The following is an 18,787-nucleotide window of genomic DNA, read 5'->3' as shown; positions in this document are numbered from 1 at the left end:
ACCTTCATTGTCCCTCAGGGTGAAGTTAGGGTTTATAGACAGGTGTTCATCAAGAAAGAAGTTAAACCTCGGTCCATTGGCAAAATCATCTTTATCAGTGGCACTGATGGTATGAATTACCTAAAGGAAAAAACAAAACACTAACTAGTAAATTTAACCTGGCTTATTCCCTTGATTTTAATTATATTACATTTTCAGTTGTTAACACAGAAGGATCTTTAAAAGACCTCTTTATCTATCTTAAGAGTTTTCACATTTGTCTAGTAAAAGTACCAATTAACTTGCTTTTACATTGATTTCAGGAAACATAATACAGTATCACTTATAATCACTCACACTTTATTTTCTAGCATGGTACAAACATTATACTTCTTTCCCCTTTACCACCTGCAGCACCTTGGGGCCAATTAGTTGTAAGATTTTGTATGAACACCTATTTGGGGAGACATGAAGTATTGTTTGTACAAATATAAATATCCCAGTGTTAATACAGAAGGGTCTTGTAGTATATATTAGTCTCAATGCAGAAGCAGGAGAGTCTAATTTTTAAACTGTTTCAGGGGACCACTGAGATGAGACCCCAAATGATTGTGATGTGCCTCACATCTAAATATAAAACAGTGGCAGAGGCAAAACCAGACCACTCAGAGCTTCAGGGAACATTTCTTATCTCTAGTGAGAGAAAACAATTTCAAAATGTGGACTTTGTTCACATTAAGAAGCAGGCAATGTTAGTGTATGTAAATAATGTTCCGGGTGGCCTAAGAGCAGAATATCAATTTCAATAGCTATAGCCATTATACTCCAAAAAATAAATATCCAAACAAAGAAGCAAGATAATATTTTCCTCTTTTAAAAATTGCTATCCTAACGCTTAAGTGTTCCCTTCCCAGGCTTTCCTATACAAGGGTTGACAAAAGTAGGTTTACAGTTGTGAATATGCAAAACACAATTTATTATTGTATTATCATTTATTAATTGTTGCATCATCTTCCATTTAAACAACTTTAAACCTACTTATGCCCATCCCTGTATTTCACATGTAGGAAAAATAAAAACAGAGAGAGGACAAAAAAGAGCCATGAAAATACTATTTTCTGCATATGAAATACAGTATGTCCATTTCAAAAACTGAGATTTCTTAGAACATTTTACTCAGTTTGACCCAACTTCAATATTTTGCAAGTGAAATAATACACAAAATGTACTACAGTTAAAATCTAAATTCTTCTTCTTGTACTAACCCCATTATGTTGTCAGGGAAATGAGGAGAAATATTAAATAAGTACTGAGGATAAGTGTGAGTGAGAGTTGGACGAGAAAAGCGTGAGTTTTCATGAAGTGAAAGTGAAGAAAGTGATCAGTTTCCTCCATATATTTCACATGGCTTACCCCTTTCTGTTCTTTCCATCACCACTCAAAATTTACTGCCTTAGCAAGAAATCTATGTTAAAGCTCTTCCTCCTTCATCCCCAAGTATGTCTTTAACCTGCTTTTACATATTTGTTAGTTGTTTGGTTTCTTTTTTATTTAAAGTCTCTGTTTAGATTGTTTTCCTCTGTTACTGGCTCTGGACTATGAGTATAGAATACATTGATGAATAATCAGAAGTCATGTGAAGATATTTTTTTTCAAATACATGAAAAGCTCCATAAAGTTGAGAGTGTGCATAATATGATGAACATATCTACATTCTCTGCACATTAGCTACTTACTAAAACACTGAAATAAAAATGTTAAATTTTAAGATTATATTCAGGGTTAAATAAAATAAATATTTTTCTTTTGGAAAATAAATGTCCTCTTATACCTATTCTTCATTCATTGTGATTATCCAATTTGCAATCCATTTTCTCTATGATACCTCATAACATACTGCCACATTTAAAAATGCACTTCTTATCCTATAATATAATTCTGGAAGGTGTTGGTGGAGAACTGAATCAACTGATATTTTAAGATTCTATCTATTAATTTTTAGAGAGAGAAAGAGAGGGAGAGAAACACCAATGTGTGGTTGCCTCTCACGCGCCCCATCTGGGGACCTTGCCCACAACCCACACATGTGCCCTGACTGAGAATTGAACAAGCAACCATCTGGCTCACAGGAAAGCACTCAATCCACTGAGCCACATCAGCTAGGGCTTCCTGTTATTACTTCTTTAAGACAATTATACTCTTCTCATTTCAAAATTAGTTTACAAGTTATTTTAAATTTTCTTAAGCTTATTTTATTTGCTAAACTCCAAAATAATTCATATTATATTGTGTTTACTGGTTTTCTGTTACCGTTAGTAAATATATTTTCCATGTTTATAAAGGTAATTTCAAATCAGAACTTACCCAAAAACTCAGTTATGGCAAATATGTCTTTGTCTGAGAGTTCTTGGCCCCGTCTACATAGCAACTGAGTTGATATCCATGACTTTTGTTTCACAGTGAAACATTGATCTTGAACTCTTGTAGAACTGTTGGCCATGCATTTATATGTAACTTTTTTCCATAATATATCTGAGAAATACTTCAAAAAACCTACAATGTTGGTTGTTTTACCTAGAATTCAGATATTTTTGGCTACAAAATGGGATATTTCAAGATTTCTATTTTACCAGTCACCTTTTCTCTTTCACTAGGGAAGAAGATTTGCACTTATTGTTTCCTCAGATTTTTACTAGGAAACATAGGCTAAGAAGTTAATGTTTATAATATTCAGAATAGTTAAGCTTCTAGCAGATATACCTTTAATTGTCAAGTCTCTGTCATCGATATTTTCTACACATTTATTAAATTATAATTTACATATTCTGACTTTCATTCTTTCAAACTAAATTTAATGTTCTCTACCATTTACACATTATGTAATTAGTGCAAAACATGTTTATTTTGAAAGATTTGAGAGAAACAGAGTCACAGGTTTTGTCTACGAAAGGATAAGAATTCAAAATATAGTCAGTATTTATAAATAATTATCAGTATAAATTTTATAATGCCCATGAATAAGTCTGCACTTTTGGCAGAAACTAATTGGAACTGAGTTTGATTTTTAGAAATCAAATAAGTATATCCTATTGTTTAAATATGTTTTCAATAGTCTATTATTTCTGGAGTACATTTATAGGGAAAAAAAAAGTATTACAAATAACATAGTCTTTCATTAGGTAAATGAGCGAACCCTACCTAAACATTTACACTAAAAAGAGCATTCTATGAAAAACATTGTATCTTCTTTAAATTAATTATCAAATTTGCTTTATAATGTTATCTCAAATGGGATTATACGTATATTTGATAATAATGCCAACTTTTGTTAGTTAAATGAGCTCGATCCTTGACACAGTGTAAAATCTCTACTGACCTACTTTACTTTTTCATACAAAGTTGTATTGTTAATAATTGGATGTGATTGGGCAGAGGGTGGTGTTAAGTAATAAAATATTTTATTTTATATATTTTGTTTACTAAGTTTACTTCCAATGGAAAATACATACACACACAGGAAAAGTCAATATGAATAAGATAAGAAACTTTCTCTTCACTTATTTTTCAAAGTTTCTAGGTGGAGGCACATTTCAATTATTTTGAATTTACTCTACTTTGGGAATTAACTTCAAATTTCATGAATGCATTATTTTCTTTAAATTTTTTTTCACTCTAGTTACTTAAAATATTTTTTCATAACAAAAAATACATTAACTCAGATAAATACATTGCAGCAGTTTGTATTAATACCTGAATTGTCCTGATTTCTGCTGTATTAGTGCTTTAAACCTCTGCTTTCATAAAAATTCAGTCTCTACCACAGCCACAGGCTGTTATATTTATATGCATGGCATCCAAAATAGAAATGTCTATAATTCAAAGAGCAAGTGTCATACCTCTGGGCAATGCAAATATGATTCAAAAAACCTATTTACAAATAATTATTTAAATAGCATTCTCCATTCCAAGTCTGCATCAAAATACACAAAGTTTCTCCAGAAATGCTGCAAACATAAGGTAAGTAAGCCAAAGACTACAAAATTAAATAATAGATCATTTTCCTCTGTAATTAGGGTTAATTGTACAATTGACCACACAGATTGGCAATGAATTGTTTAAAGTGCAATAAACAATACGTTAAAAATGATGTTTTTATTCTCTCAAAGACAAGTCTAAATTCACTTTGGTGAAAGAAGTGGAAACACATGTTAAAGAGCATAGAGAATCAAATTATCTTATAGTGACAGCTAAAATTATATCATATTAATAGACAACAATGGTGCTAAATATAAATATGTTTTTTAAAGGATAAAAAGAAGCGATCAGTTAACTTAATCAAAATATTTAATACATTACAACTTAGGAGTGGTAAGTTTAGCAATTACTTTCTGAAAACAGTAACGGTTATACAAATAAAAGAGAGATACTATGTAAATGGTTACTTAGATCCCTAAAAGAAAAAAACAATATTTTACACTAATTTAGTCTTCTCAAAAAAAGAAAAAAAACAAAACAAAAAAAACAAAAAAACGGAATGGCTTTTCATGTGAGGAGAATACCTGTCAACACAAAAGGCAAAGTCACAGGCCAATGTTCTTGAAGCTAATGTTCACATGAACAGGAGAAGCATCACGGGATTCCAGAGTAAGGGCTAGGTACCATGTGCTCAGTTTCAGTGATTTCACCTAACAAAGGCGGCTATCGCTTGCAAATACCTTCTCCCACTCTGTGGCTTGTTCTCCCATCTTCTTAACAGGGGCTTTTACAAAACAAAAATTTTAAGTTTAGTTTATCAATTTTTTAATGGATTGATTTTGATATTAAGGATAAAAAGATCTAATTTTTTCCTAAAATTATAGCTTTTTTCTCTTACTATTTTATTTCTAGACATTTAGGTAATGTTATCTTTTGGTCAGTCACTTAGTGTTTTGTTATTTTTGCTATTCTTATTAAATAGTTGGCCATGAAAGTTATTAGTATAAAAAACATTCTAACATGATCTCCTCAGATATTACTTCTGCCCAATTGTCTTCTTTAAAGTCCCTCTCACAATTGAATAACATAAACATTGGACCTGCATTCCCACATCTATCATATTTTTATTTACAGTTTTTGTCTTTTTGATATTTTATTCTGACCTATTTTTCAATTTACTTATTTTCTGTTGATCTATATCTAATTTACTGTTACTATGAAGAACTAAAATTCCAAATTCAGTTGCTATATTTTTATTTTTTTAACCTTTATTTTTTTATTGTATTTTTCCATTATCATTTAGTCCCCCTTTACCCATTAACCCTGCAGTCATCATACTGCTGTCCATGTGCACGAGTCCTTTCTCCATTTTGCTCAATCCCTCCACCACCTCCCCTCCCCCTTAACTGTCATTCCGCTCTCCATCTATGATTGTCTCAGCTTTGCTTGTTAGTTCAGTTTGCTCATTAGGTTCCATGTATGAGTGAAATCTTATGGTTCTTGTCTTTTTCCGACTGGCTTATTTCACTTAGCATAATGTTCTCCAAGTCCATCAGTTGCTATATTTTTAAATATAAATTTTACTTGAATTTTGAAGATTTTTCTCCTAAATTATACTTTTATAATCTATGTTCAGAAAATAAATTTACAATATATGCATCCATTTCTGACGCAATAAAATGAGGTTTGGTAAGTAAATAGTTATATATCTGTACCATAAAATTGCCTTTTCATCTCTAGATTCATCTGTGACAGATAGATGTGATTATTATGGAATGCATGACTTGACATCATCTCTTCCTCTTAGGTGTGGGTGTAACCTATTTCTTGCTGCTTGCTGACCAATGCAATATGGCAAAAATGTTGATATATCATGCATCTGATTAGATAACATTATATAAGGCTGTTTGCTAGCAATGTGTCACCAGAGAAACATTTCTTACTTGTTTGGTGAAGTAAGCGTCCATATTTGGAAAACCTATATGGTGAGAAACTGTGAGTAGCATCTCAGAACTCTCAGACACCTTGAAGAGCTGAGGAAAATCCTAAAGCTTTCAGGTCTACAGCTGAAATTAACAAAATGTCACCAACAATTTTGCAGGCTTGAAAGAGGTCACTAAGACCCGGATAAACACACAGCCCTGACTGACACCTTGATTATAGTCTTGGGAAATTGGGGAGACCTCTGCAAAGACCCACCTAAGCTATGAGCACACATGTGACTGACAGAAACTGTGAGATAATAAGTGTTTTAGGTTGCTAAACTTGTGTAACTTGTCATACAGCAGAAAAGAGAAATATATGCACTTCCCCTTCCAATTTCCCACTTGTTTTATGTGCCTCAGCTACCCTGACCTTCCTTCACAATTCCCATACTCCTTTAGCTAGGTGCCATGATATACCCAGACTCATATCCCATTTTCAAGCTCTTCTATCCTTCCTTTGCTCTCCCACCGTCTTTATACATACACACCCTTCACATTGATAAAACTTAATCATCTCTTTTTATCAGTCTCCACACTGGTTACTCATGTCACTCCCTCATGCCCTCCAAAATAGATGAACCAGTCCATGCTCTGCAATCAAGTCTCAAAACTTCATTAAGACAGGAAACTGCCATTTCCTCCTCATTTACTACAGGGCTACACCAAAGCATTCAATGTAATGGTATTTGTATAATGAATGCATGCATGAATGAGTTAGTTTTTGAATTATAGTTGGGATCTGAAGAAAATTTATTTCCTATGATTCTCAAAAAAAATTCTTTCATACTTAAAGCTTTCTAAAATTATTTTCAGTGAGCACAAACATAACACGAGAATTTTGAGGAGTATACCTAAGACTTGTGATGGTGAATGCATAATATAATATACAGATGATGTATTATGGAATTGTATACCTGAAAGCCACATAATTTTATTAGCCAATAAATTCAATAAAAATATAAAGAAAAAGAATAATAAAAATAAAGCCGCTTTTTTCCGCCATTCAGATGGGAAGGAAAGAACAATTAACTTACCTGGCCAGGCTTAGAATTTTCACAGACTACAATATCATGTTCCCTGGCAAGTTCGGGTGGATTGTCATTGACATCCAGAACTTTAATACCCACTGTGACATGGCTCAGCAAACCAGGATTGTCTGCAAAACACACAGGGATGTATTTACTGTTTCCATGCACACTTTAGAGGCTCAGTTTAAAACAAATTTCCTTAATGCTGTAGCTTGTCACTAGCTCCATATGCTGCAGCAGGACTTTTGGCAAAAGACAACTTTATGATGGCACTCTTTGCTAAACTCATTCACTTGGAGAAAAAGGAAAAAAATGCACACCAAGGCATGACATGAATGCTAAAATGGTATTTTTGTCATATCAAGGAAATTACATGTTATTCAGAACTGGAGTGGGAGAAAGTTGTCAGAATTCATTGTATGCTGTCACAGTCTAAGGGATGAATGACCCATTTTATCATTAATGTAAGGAAAGCACAGCCGTTGATAAAACAATAATTATACAATCTTTAAAAAGTTTAGGGTTTTAAATCTAAATGAATTAGGAGGAAATAGAAAGTGGAGTTCTTTACACAAAGAATCATTTACTTCTCATGGGAAAAAAATTTAAAAGCATAAAAATTATCCACAAAGTTAATGGATTAAAGGAGGAACAAAAATAAAAAACCCACAAGATAATTATCTCAACACAGAAAAACTATGAAATGGAATGAAATATTTATATATTCTAAACAAAACAAAACAAAGCAAAAAACAAACAAAAAATCTTAGCAAACTAGGAATAAAAATGTGCCCTCTCAAGCTGATTAAGAAAACATTAAGCAAACAAGTAAAACTACAATATTTATTATTTGTAACAGTGAAAAACTCACAGAAGTTAAGGAACAAAGCTATAAGAAACCTAGAAATAAATCTAACAAAGTGTATGTAAAACTTATATTCAGAACACTTTCTTGAATTTAAAGAAGATTTAAAGAAATTGAGCCAAGTCATAAATAAAGCTAGTCTCTCCAAATTAATGTGTATATTCAGTGTAATCTAATACAAATCCAGTGAGAATTGTTCAGAAATTGAAAGATGGTACTAAGCTTTGTAAGAACAAAGATTATCTAGACCTGTATGAAGAAGCACAAAATAAGGATACTTAGTTTACAATTTATCGAGTCTTATTATACAATATTAAAACTTAAAACAATGTGATAGTATCGACGGCATAGACAAACAGAAACAGAAAATAACCAAGCACAGATCCACTATATAGAGAAATTTAATATATGGTAAGGGTGCTATCACAGATCAGTGGAAAATTGGAATTGATTAAGAAATGATTTTAGTAAAACTTGTCATTTACATCATCATCATCATCATCATCATCATTATAAAATGACCATAATTACACTATGAACAAATTTATAGTTTTAATAGCTGTAAAGATTTAAATGGATAAGACAAAACTAGATATATTTTGGAAAAACTGTAGTATATAATGTATTAAGTTACACGAAAGCTTCACACAGGAAACACTGACAAAATTGATTACATTCAAATATAGTGGTTTTTTTTTTTCAGTTCCTCCAAATATGCCACGAGGAAAAATTCACAAAAATGACTAAATATATTTGCTAATAAAGACTCTATATCTATAATATATAATATGACATATTAAATCAATAAGAAAAAGGATCCAGCAGACTGTAAAAGTGAATAATATTAATAATATTTAATAGAATAGATAATATAAACTGCAAATAAAAATGTGAAAAAATTTTTCTACATCATTAAGAGTTAAAGAAATGCAAGTTAATCACAATAAGTTACCATTTAACACCAAGATGACTGATACAATATTAAGAAGTTTGACAAAAATTTTCCAAATGCTGGATTGGAAAGAGACCAATGGGACTGCCTAATGAAAGCAACCCACATGTAATTTGTACGGTTCTATATACCCATCCCCAAGATCCAGCAATTCCTTGACTTATGCTACAGGAAAATTCTTGAACACATATACTACCAGCACAAATAATGGAACAACAACAGAAAAATACAAATATCTGACTAAGGAGCTGGATAATTACAATAACTGGGAAATATTTATACTACAGAGAAAATAAGTAAATAACAATATGGCCATCACATTGATAAATTATAGAAACAAAGTGGCAATAAAAATATTTGCTCAGAAGTCTCTCAAAAAACTGCATCCAAGTACAGTAAATTTTGTAAAGCTCAAAAACAAACAACATGTAAAAGTAAACAATATATTAATTAGAATGATGTTCTTAAATGCTATTTCTTAAGCATGACAATGTGTTAAAACATCACTTTGCAAAATCTTTGTTATACTGAATACTCAATACTATATTAAATATACAGAAAAGTTATGGCATCTTAAAAGTAATATTTTCCATTCATAGCATCATTTATAGTAATATTGGCATTAACTTGTTTATGTACAATAAGATATATTGTGATGATTATACATTATATAAAATTTTTTATATTATAAAGATAAATATTTTCATAGAATTAAAATCAGTTACATGTTTACTTAAGTATTTATTTATAGTTACATCATCATGAAAACAAGGCATCACTAGAGCTTTTTGACAGGCTGATACTGTCCATTACTTGATCTTTTTTTTCTAATATTTTAAAACTAAAAGAATATTCAGTCTAAATTCTCATTTTGTAAATTAAAAATTGATATTAACTGAGTTTAAATTACTAATCCTAGCAAATTTATTATTAACTTCTCATGCCTTACTATTACTGCTATATAAATATATCTCTTTTGTTGTAACTATTCCATGATTTTTTCATCAGTTTTTATATTGGGTTGGCCAAAAATTTTACTTTATTTTATTTTTTCATAAGATGGCTCTTGTAGTTCTTAGTTGTCTTCAACTTAGGCTGAAACAACTGTGTAAGATTGTATTGTGATAGCTGTCATATCAAAGTGTATTTAAAAAACAGCTTGTCAAAATTGGTGAATTTTGTGTAGCCATTTTAATACTGAAGATGCAAGAAAATACACAACATTTTTGGCATCTTATGCTTTGTTAGTTCAAGAACAATAAAAATGCAACTGCAATGCAGAAAGAAAAAAAAAAAAGATTTGTGCAGTATATGGAGACCATGATCCAATGTGTCAAAAGTGGTTTTATGAAGTTTTGTGCTGAGAATTTCTTGCTGGACAAAGCTCCATGGTTAAGTAGACCAGTTGAAGTTGACAGTGATCAAATTGAGACATTAATTGAGAATAAATAGTCAACATTATAACAAGCCGGAGATAGCCAGCATAATCAAAATATTTAAATCAATCAAGTTATTGGTGAAAATGAAAAATGTGTCTTTCAAGGAAAAAAACTAAACAAACTTTTTGGTCAACCCAATATTTCTAAACCAGGTGTTTGGACACCCTTTAAGAGAAGTCAAATTCAATCTATTCTAGAAATCTGAGGCAAGAACATTTTAATTAGCTCTAACCATTGGTTATAGAAACCATAACGGTTCCTATGTAAATAGTTCCCTGCTCCTTTTCTGAGTAGGTAGGGTTAGAAGTAACTTTCTTATATCAGAACAAAATGTTTTGTAAGAGATGATTCTGGAAAATCTACATCTTTAGAAAGGACTAGAAAAAAAGAACTGCTAAGTACCTGACTAGTTTCACCCATCACCATCTCACTGCCCCACCTTTGTCTTGTTCATGCTGTCCTCTGGGACTGAGTAGCCTTGCACCCAGGCCATACATGGGTACAGGAAAGTCCTTCTTCCTAGACGGAGACAGTCTCTCTCCATGTTGATCCAGCATTGCTTTGTATGACCACTATACAATTCAAAACCCACTACAGCTTCATAGCCACTTGTGGCCTAACTGCATGCATTCTGGTATTTTCTGTTCATAAAGCTAAACATGCACAGATTTTGTGATGAAAACATTCAATTCTTAAGTATCCAGAAAAATAAAAACATATATCCACACAAATACTTATGTACAAATACTTTCTGCAGCTTTAACAAATAATAACCCCAAACAGGAAACAAGTCAAAAACTCATCAATAGAAAAATAAATAAATTATAATATATCTATAGTATAATATTAATTATAAATACAAAACTACTGTCACTAATAATATGAATGTCTAAAAATTTTTGTTGTTCAGAAGCAACCCAAATTATATTTATCGTATGCCCCAAATCACATTACTTTTTAATGCATTTTTATGAAATTCTGGAAGTGGCAAAAATGGAGAAATATACATAGTGAAAACAATACAAAAACCAGAACAGTCTGTACTCATAAAAAAGAATCTCTAAAATGTGTTCAGATTCATACACAAGAACTAAGGCAAAAACAGATACTCTTTGCCTTTACTCTCCGTTTGACAGGATGTATATGTTTATATCTTGGTTTGCTCGTTATGAATGTCGTGTTTTGTAACCTTAATTTATTGGAGAGTATTTTATTTTACTTAAAAGAGACTACATTGGCATTACTTATGACTTAAAAAGCACATTCTAGCAGTTCTCTGGGTAATAGATTAAAGCAGTAGCTAAGGTTAACTTTAAAAGGCTATCTAAGAAGCTACAGTAGATACTCCAGTGGAAGTTACGGTTGTTTGGACAGCGGTTGGGGGATTGGAGTGATGGAAATTGTATGACGTGGTTGAGTTATGAATATTTTTTGAAGTATAGCTGACAGAGTTTCCTAAAAAAATTGGATGTGGAGCATGAGAGGAAAAATGGAAGTGGCTATGAGTGATTTACATGAGGAATCTGAAGACTATTGCCATCATTACTAAGATGGATCAGATCTCTAGAAGAGCAGATTTAGAGAAAAAAAATGAATTTTGAGGAAAGATTTACTTGGCACATTCTAAGCTTGAGACTTCCGAGAGGAGATATTAGAGTGGTTAATATGAAATTCAAGGAAAAAGTAACCAAACTTCTGCAGATTTGAATTTGAGAGTTATCTATGTATAAATGCTGTAGAAATCCATTAGCCTTAAAGAGATTACTTAGGCAACTACTCCAGACAGGTCTAAGGTCTGAAAATCAGGATGTCCCACAATTCAGTGAATGGAGAGATAGAGATACATAAACCAGCAGACTGATGTTACGGGAGAAACCCTTAGAAACTTGGTTTTTCTTGCTAATGCAGTAAAGAATTACAAATCAGTGAGTCTTTATCATGCAAGGAAGCAGGGTTTATTGGTGATATGTTCTCAGTGAAGCCAACTGGCCTTGTCAAGTCAGGGAGAAAGGGAAGAGCACTGATGGGGTGACTTGAGGCCAGGCAGCCAGACAGAGTGAGCCTTTTGTCCTGAGGACTTATATAGTTGGCAGGATGGGGGAAGGTGAAGAAGTTACATATTGACTGACAGGTATAAGTGGTGCTAGCTTCCCAGGACAGGGGCATGAATACCCGAAGGGTTAATGGGTTTCTTCCGTTAGGCCCTATGGGCTTTTTCTGGCCTTTCAGGCCCTGGGATGAAAACACAGTTTCAAAGGCTTTCTTTCTTAGATAGTGGAAAAGATACATAGAATGTCAAGGACTGCCCTCCTCCTTGTTAGCATGGTGTTTCCTGTGACATTGGACCTGGCAATATTATCGGACCAGGCTCAGGGATGCTGAGTTAGTGGGTGAGACTTATCTCCCTCCTCCTCCCTGCCTTGATTTGCTCTCTCTCCTACCTAACACTGAGACTGAAGAACCAGTGAGGAATGAAGAGAATCGGAAAATACTGTGTCCTTAAACCATGTAAAGAATTTATTTCTCGAAGGCATTGTCAATTTTGCCAAATGTTGCTGTTTCGTTGAATGAATGGTAGAATAAAAGTTATACGTTAGAATTTACAACATGGAGAACAAAAGTAACGTTGGTGAAGGAATGAAAACAAGCATCTTTAGAGTGGATTTGAAAAAGCATGGTATTAGTGCAGGCTGAATACGGTCAGGTGCTATATGACCACGTTTTGGTCAAAGAGGAACTGCATATATGATGGTGCTTCCATAAGTCATCATGGAGCTGAAAAAGGCTTATTTCCTAGTAAGACGGCTGCCCTAATGTAGCACAATGAATTACACAAGTAGTTGAGACTGTGTTACAGTTGCCTACAGTATGCAGTGCAGTAAAATGCTGTACAGGTTTGTAGCCCAGGGGCTATAGGGGGACACTTTTTTTACCCAAAAGTTTCTCTATTTTCCATAACATTTATTTATTTATTTGTTTGTTTCTTTGTTCATTTGTTTATTTTCGTGGGTGAATTTTAAGAAACAGCAGTCATTGGAAAAGATCTGAAAACCAAGTAGATGTTACCTTTTGTAAAAGACATTTACATCTCAATTTCTAAGGGTGTCTCCCTTGGTATACCAGGAGGATGAACTCATCTCTAGAAACTCTTATCAAAGCAGAAGACAACTACTAAAATCTGCATAACAACCTTACTCTCATTCACGGAGCTTTTCTTGGTAAACTCCCCAAACTGACTTCCCCCACCTCCACCATCGTCTGTCTTCAGCAGAAAATGGTTTTTAAGGTGGTGCTTCAGCCAATTAGGTGAGTTACTCAGTTTTCCTGGGTCTCTTCCATGTATGCAGGAGGTATACATGTTATTAAACATGTTTGTTTTTCACATATTAATATTTTATTACAAGGATGCCTCAGCCAAGAACCTAGAAGTGTAGAGAAAAAAAACATATTTTTCTGTCCTTGCAGAGCAATTGGCTACATCATATAGCCTGGGTGTGTAGTAGGCTAGATCACCCACGTGTGTATAAGTGCACTCTATAATGTTCCCATAACGAATGAATTGCCCAAGGACACATTTCTCAGAAGTTATCCCCATCACTGAGCTGTGCATGACCGTACAAGCAACTCCTCCAATACTGTTTGGTAAAGGGTATGTTAGATAGCAAACCAAGGCAGGGTGGAGGAGGGGTACATGTCCTACCCACTGACTCAGCAGTCCTTGAAATTCTATGTATCTTTTCCATTATGTGTGAAAGAAAGCCTTTGAAGCTGCTTTCATTCCAGGGCCTGAAAGGCCAGAAAGAGCCCATAGGACCTAAAGGAAGAAGCCCATTTACACATTTGGGTTTTCATGGGTCCCTGTGCCCCAAAACCCATACCACCTTTACCTGTCAATCAATATGTAACTTCTTCACCCTCCCCCATCCAGCCAACTATATAAGTCCTTGGAAGGAAGGACTAATTCTCTCTGACCGCCTGGCCTCAGGCTGCCCAGCTCTTGCTCTTGCCACCCTTGCTCTTGACCTTCTCCCCCACCTTAGCTAGGTCCATTCTCTTCCATGAGACCAAATCACCAGTAAACCCTGCTTGCACACTATTAGACTCACTGATCTGTAATTCTTTACTGCATTGGTGAGAAGAACTGAGTTTCTGGGACTTTCTCCCATAACAAGTATACAATAATAGAATTGTATCAGGAAGGAAACACTAAATCAAAGTAAGTTTTCAGTTTTTGATTTTGAGACTTTATTTTCATATAGGAATTAAAGCCTATTTATAAAGAGAACATTTTGTATCAGAACAGGGAAAATGAAGATGCAGGAAAGAGAAAAAAACAATTGAAGCAATGTCTCTGAGTGAGCAAGAGAAGGCAGGACCCAGGGCATACATAGAGAGGTTGTTGGAAACATGGTGTGGAGAAATGACTCACAGTAACCTGAAGGAAGGCGGATTTGTGCAGATTGAAGCATATAGTTTAATTAGGCTGGTAGCCCATGATGACAGAAAACTGTGGAAACACTTTCCTCATTTTTCTTATTTTATAGGTCATTAGAGAAGCAAGGCTACTTGCTATTAAAAGAGGTACTAACAATTTGAGGAGAGAGGAAAACTATAAAATAAATATCTAGCAGTGTTGTATATAATTGTTTCAGTTATTCAAGCTTTTTCTTTTTAGACTAAACGCATTTGTTTTTATTGTTTCAGAATTTTATAATGATGTGGGCATAGTGCAATTAGTAAGGCCTCAAATGTACCAACATTTGTGTAAATGACTAAATAACAACAAAAAAATAGAATGAGTAGATATTGTGATTGCCTCACCCAACTTCTCTCATGTGCAGAACCCAAGAACTTTGAATGTAATTGAGCACAAGTGAAGATAAAATATGGGCCTTGATGATCTTATGCCAACGGGGATAAACATACCTTTTGCCATAATAATTAATCAAATTATAGGCACATTTCATGTGTAACCATTGTTAAAAACAGTAAATGAAAATTTAAAAATGACCTAATTGGAGCAATATTTGTAATGATTATTCAAAGTGATAATTCATCTCACCATGGTTGTGAATGAGTTTACCCAAATTTATTTTGGCATTTATTCTGTTAATATGTTTTAAGTTAGTATAGTATTTGTTGTTTGTTACTCTAATATAGCAATAGTAAAGCAAAAGATGAGATCAAAAGAAATGCAGAAAAATAAAAATCACATAAAAATGGAGAAACCTGATCAAAGTAAGCCTAAATCTTAATTTGTATATGAAACATTACAGGTACATGGGCCAATAAATTTGTTTTACCTTAGAAGAAATTGAATTATTTTTGGATATTTTCTAGTAATCTGTTACATAAAACTAAGCAACTAATACACTGACATATACATGAATAAGCAAATATGTCAGAAAACATTTTCTTACTTTTGATCATGCTTAAAGCAATATCAGTTTCTTTGTGTACTAAGAAAAAAGTATCAATGATGATGCGTTGTCTGCCAAGAAAATTGCTTAACATGACCAAATTTTGGAAAAACAAATTTCAGATAACAAAATAAGCATGCTGACAATAGCAAAATATTGTATAGAAGTTGAAGGAACTTAAAACCACCCACTCTTCAGTAATAGAGTTTTGTATTATTAGATGCAGCTGCTAACAAAAATTAGTGTCAGTTTAAAAGGCAACAAGGAATGAGTTCATAAAATCTAAATTTAATTTCCATCTCCTGAAGTTAATAATTGGACTGAATTTAAAATTTGTGTATCCTAATCTTTGAATATGTATGCCTAGAAATTGAAAGAAACACCCAAACAAATTTCAGTTAATAAAGAACATGAAACACTGGTGTGTGGACTGAGTGATGTATATAATCTGAATAAAGTAAAAGTGAAAAAGAGCTGAGGCAAATGTCCGTATCACTGCAACGACATGCAGCTGTTATTGTCTAACTTATGAGCTCTGGTTACAGTAGAATCTTTCAGGCTCATCAGATGAATGAATGTTGTACTTCTCTAGAATCTGGATCTTTTGGAAGTACAGCTGTCATGCAAGCTATAAATGATACATTCTCAATATGATGTATTGATCAGGTGAAATTCAGTTCTTACAGTCAGTATATGGAACAACAAGAAATAGGATATTTTAATAAAATGAGAAATATATAGTTGAATTGTGTAGTGAGCGATCAACTGGTTGGGCAGTTGAGGTGGAGGAACGAGGGGCAAGGAATATTCATGTATGTAACAAAGTTTTCTTAGCCCAGTTTTATACAGGAAAATAGCTAAATGTTTGGGTATTCTAGAATTAACCAATAATAAAATAGACCTAATTCCTACACTTGAGATGTTCACAATCTAGTAGAGATGGGAAATTATTACAATAAAATGTAATGGGTACTGAAATACACTAATAAGTGATAAGAGCTATATTTAAGACATGCATACATTTAGAGAACAGAAGGAAAGGAGCAGTAAAATTTGCCTGAGAAGTTGAGAAAGATTTCACAGATGTTGTGAGATTTGAAATAGTTCTTAAAAGTAAACAGCTGCTTATAAAGCAGAACAAAACAAGTAGAGGGCATTGAGAGATGAAAGGATTACAAACTTATTGAAACAGCATGGACTTTTTGAGGATTGGTAACTGAAATGGGCATGGAGAGCAGGACTTGAAGCCATGTTTAGAACATGCGCAGTAGAGCAGTGACTCAGGGGGATGATGTGGCCCCTCAGCATGCACAGTACAGTGTGGCACACATGTGCTTATCTGAAGCGTAATGCATGCTGTCAGAGAGCTGATGTAAACACGTGCCTATCAGAGCTGATGTACTTATCAAGACTGAGCAAAACAACACACGCTTATCCATTAAAGGAAAACATGTCTAGTGAAATTGTGCAAAATCAGCATGACTCTGCAACAAAGAAGTATAAAAGCAGAAGACTTCAGACCTTGGACAATGCATCTGGAGGACAAGTCACTTTGAGATGTCCTGCAAGCTCTGCTTCAGGAGAGAAAGAGCCCCCTCCCTTGCAAGATGTTGACTGCCCCTTGTTGCCTCCCGGACCCAGGCCTGATCTGGAATCTTGGGACTCAGGTTTGTTATCCCCAGTTCTTGTGTGATATTATTGACCATTGTTACTGAGTCATTATTATTGTCATTGGGTTAATACGGATTTGGACTGACTATGCATTAATAAAAGCTAAGTGAACAGCATCATCGTCTGTGTTGACTCAGTGTTATGCCTCGGGGCCAGAATCACCTGGAGGGCTGGTAGGTGTATAGGTGGCCCAGAGCTTTTGGTTCCTGAGGTCTGGGTCAGACAAACCCAGCAGGGACTGAGGGCTGATTTATAGGAAAGACTATATTGCTAAACATGCCCGTGAGAATGTGATATACATTTTTCAGAGAGTTAAGCTGAGAAAAGAGAAGGCCAGGTCTTGTAATGAAAAGCCACTAAAGTCCTTTGCGGCGTCCATTTCTGAGGCAATGAGGACATGTCTGGGTGTGTGCATGCATGCTCACAAGATTAGTACTAAGTAGAGTTATAACATAAATCAAATTGTGACCTGAAACAATGTTCCTTAAACTTAATTTGCATTATTATCACATAGGCCAGTCGTTCTCAAACTTCAGCATGCATGAGAATCACCTAGAGGGCCTAATAAAACTTGGAACACTGGGTCATGGCCAGTTTCTGATGTGGGCATATTTGGTGAAGCATTATTCTGCGTGTTTCTGTGAGCATTTTTTTGAATAACATTAACATTTAAATTGACAGACCGCTGAATAGAGGAGATTGTCTTCTGTAAAGTAAATGGGCCTCACCAAAGAAAATACAGATGGCAAATAATCATATGAAGAAATACACATATATGTCATCAGGGACATGCAAATTAAAACATCAAAATACCACTATCTACTTCCTAGACTGGCCTGTATTAGAACCCCCTGTTTTTAACAACGCTGAAAACACCCAATACTGGCAAGGGTGTAGAGCAACAGGAACTCTTATTCATTGCTGATGGGAATGCAAAATGAAACAGCCATTTTGGAAGACAGTTGCTTATAGAACTAAACATATACTTCCCATATGATGCAGCAATCGTACTCCTTGATGCAAAGGAGTTTGCAATGTTTATTGTAGCTTTATTTATCATTGTCCAACCTTGGAAGCTACCAAGATGTCCTTCAGTTGGTAAATGAAGAAATGGTGGTGCATCCAGGCAAGGGAATAGCATTGAGTGCTAAAAAGAATCGAGCTGTTAAGCCATGAAAATACATGGAAGGAACTTAAATGCATACAACAAGGTGAAAAAATAAATTTGAAATAGCTACATACTCTGTGTTTCTAACTATATGATTTGTTGAAAAAGGCTAAACTATGGAACCAATAAAAAGATCAGTGGTTACCAGGAGGTGGAGTGGAGAGAGAGAAATACACAGAGCACAGAACATCTGAATACATGCCATTACACATTTGTCCAAACTCATAAAACAAGAGTTAACACAAAGTTAAACTATAGACTTTGGGTGATTATGATGTGTTCACATAGGTGTATGAATTATAACA

The 18,787-nt window shown here is 33.9% G+C and overlaps 1 protein-coding gene across 3 annotated transcripts in view; it reads right to left on the bottom strand.

Moving 5' to 3' along the window:
- The window catches only part of CDH18 (cadherin 18), a 259,346-nt gene that overhangs the window by 35,492 nt on the left and 205,067 nt on the right, over positions 1-18,787 (bottom strand). For all 3 annotated transcript variants that reach the window (XM_090276205.1, XM_090276206.1, XM_090276207.1), the window contains exons 8-9: positions 6,974-7,095; positions 3-120 (exon numbers count right to left, since the gene is read on the bottom strand). In XM_090276205.1, the coding sequence (XP_090132331.1) occupies positions 3-120; positions 6,974-7,095 (240 nt within the window). The remainder of the gene's footprint in view (positions 1-2; positions 121-6,973; positions 7,096-18,787) is intronic.

This window comes from Furipterus horrens, unplaced genomic scaffold (genome assembly GCF_987537825.1).
Source record: "Furipterus horrens unplaced genomic scaffold, mFurHor1.1.pri manual_scaffold_5, whole genome shotgun sequence".
Classification (NCBI taxonomy): domain Eukaryota; kingdom Metazoa; phylum Chordata; class Mammalia; order Chiroptera; family Furipteridae; genus Furipterus; species Furipterus horrens.
Note: the sequence above shows the minus strand (reverse complement) of the source record. Positions and strands in the feature narration are given on the sequence as shown.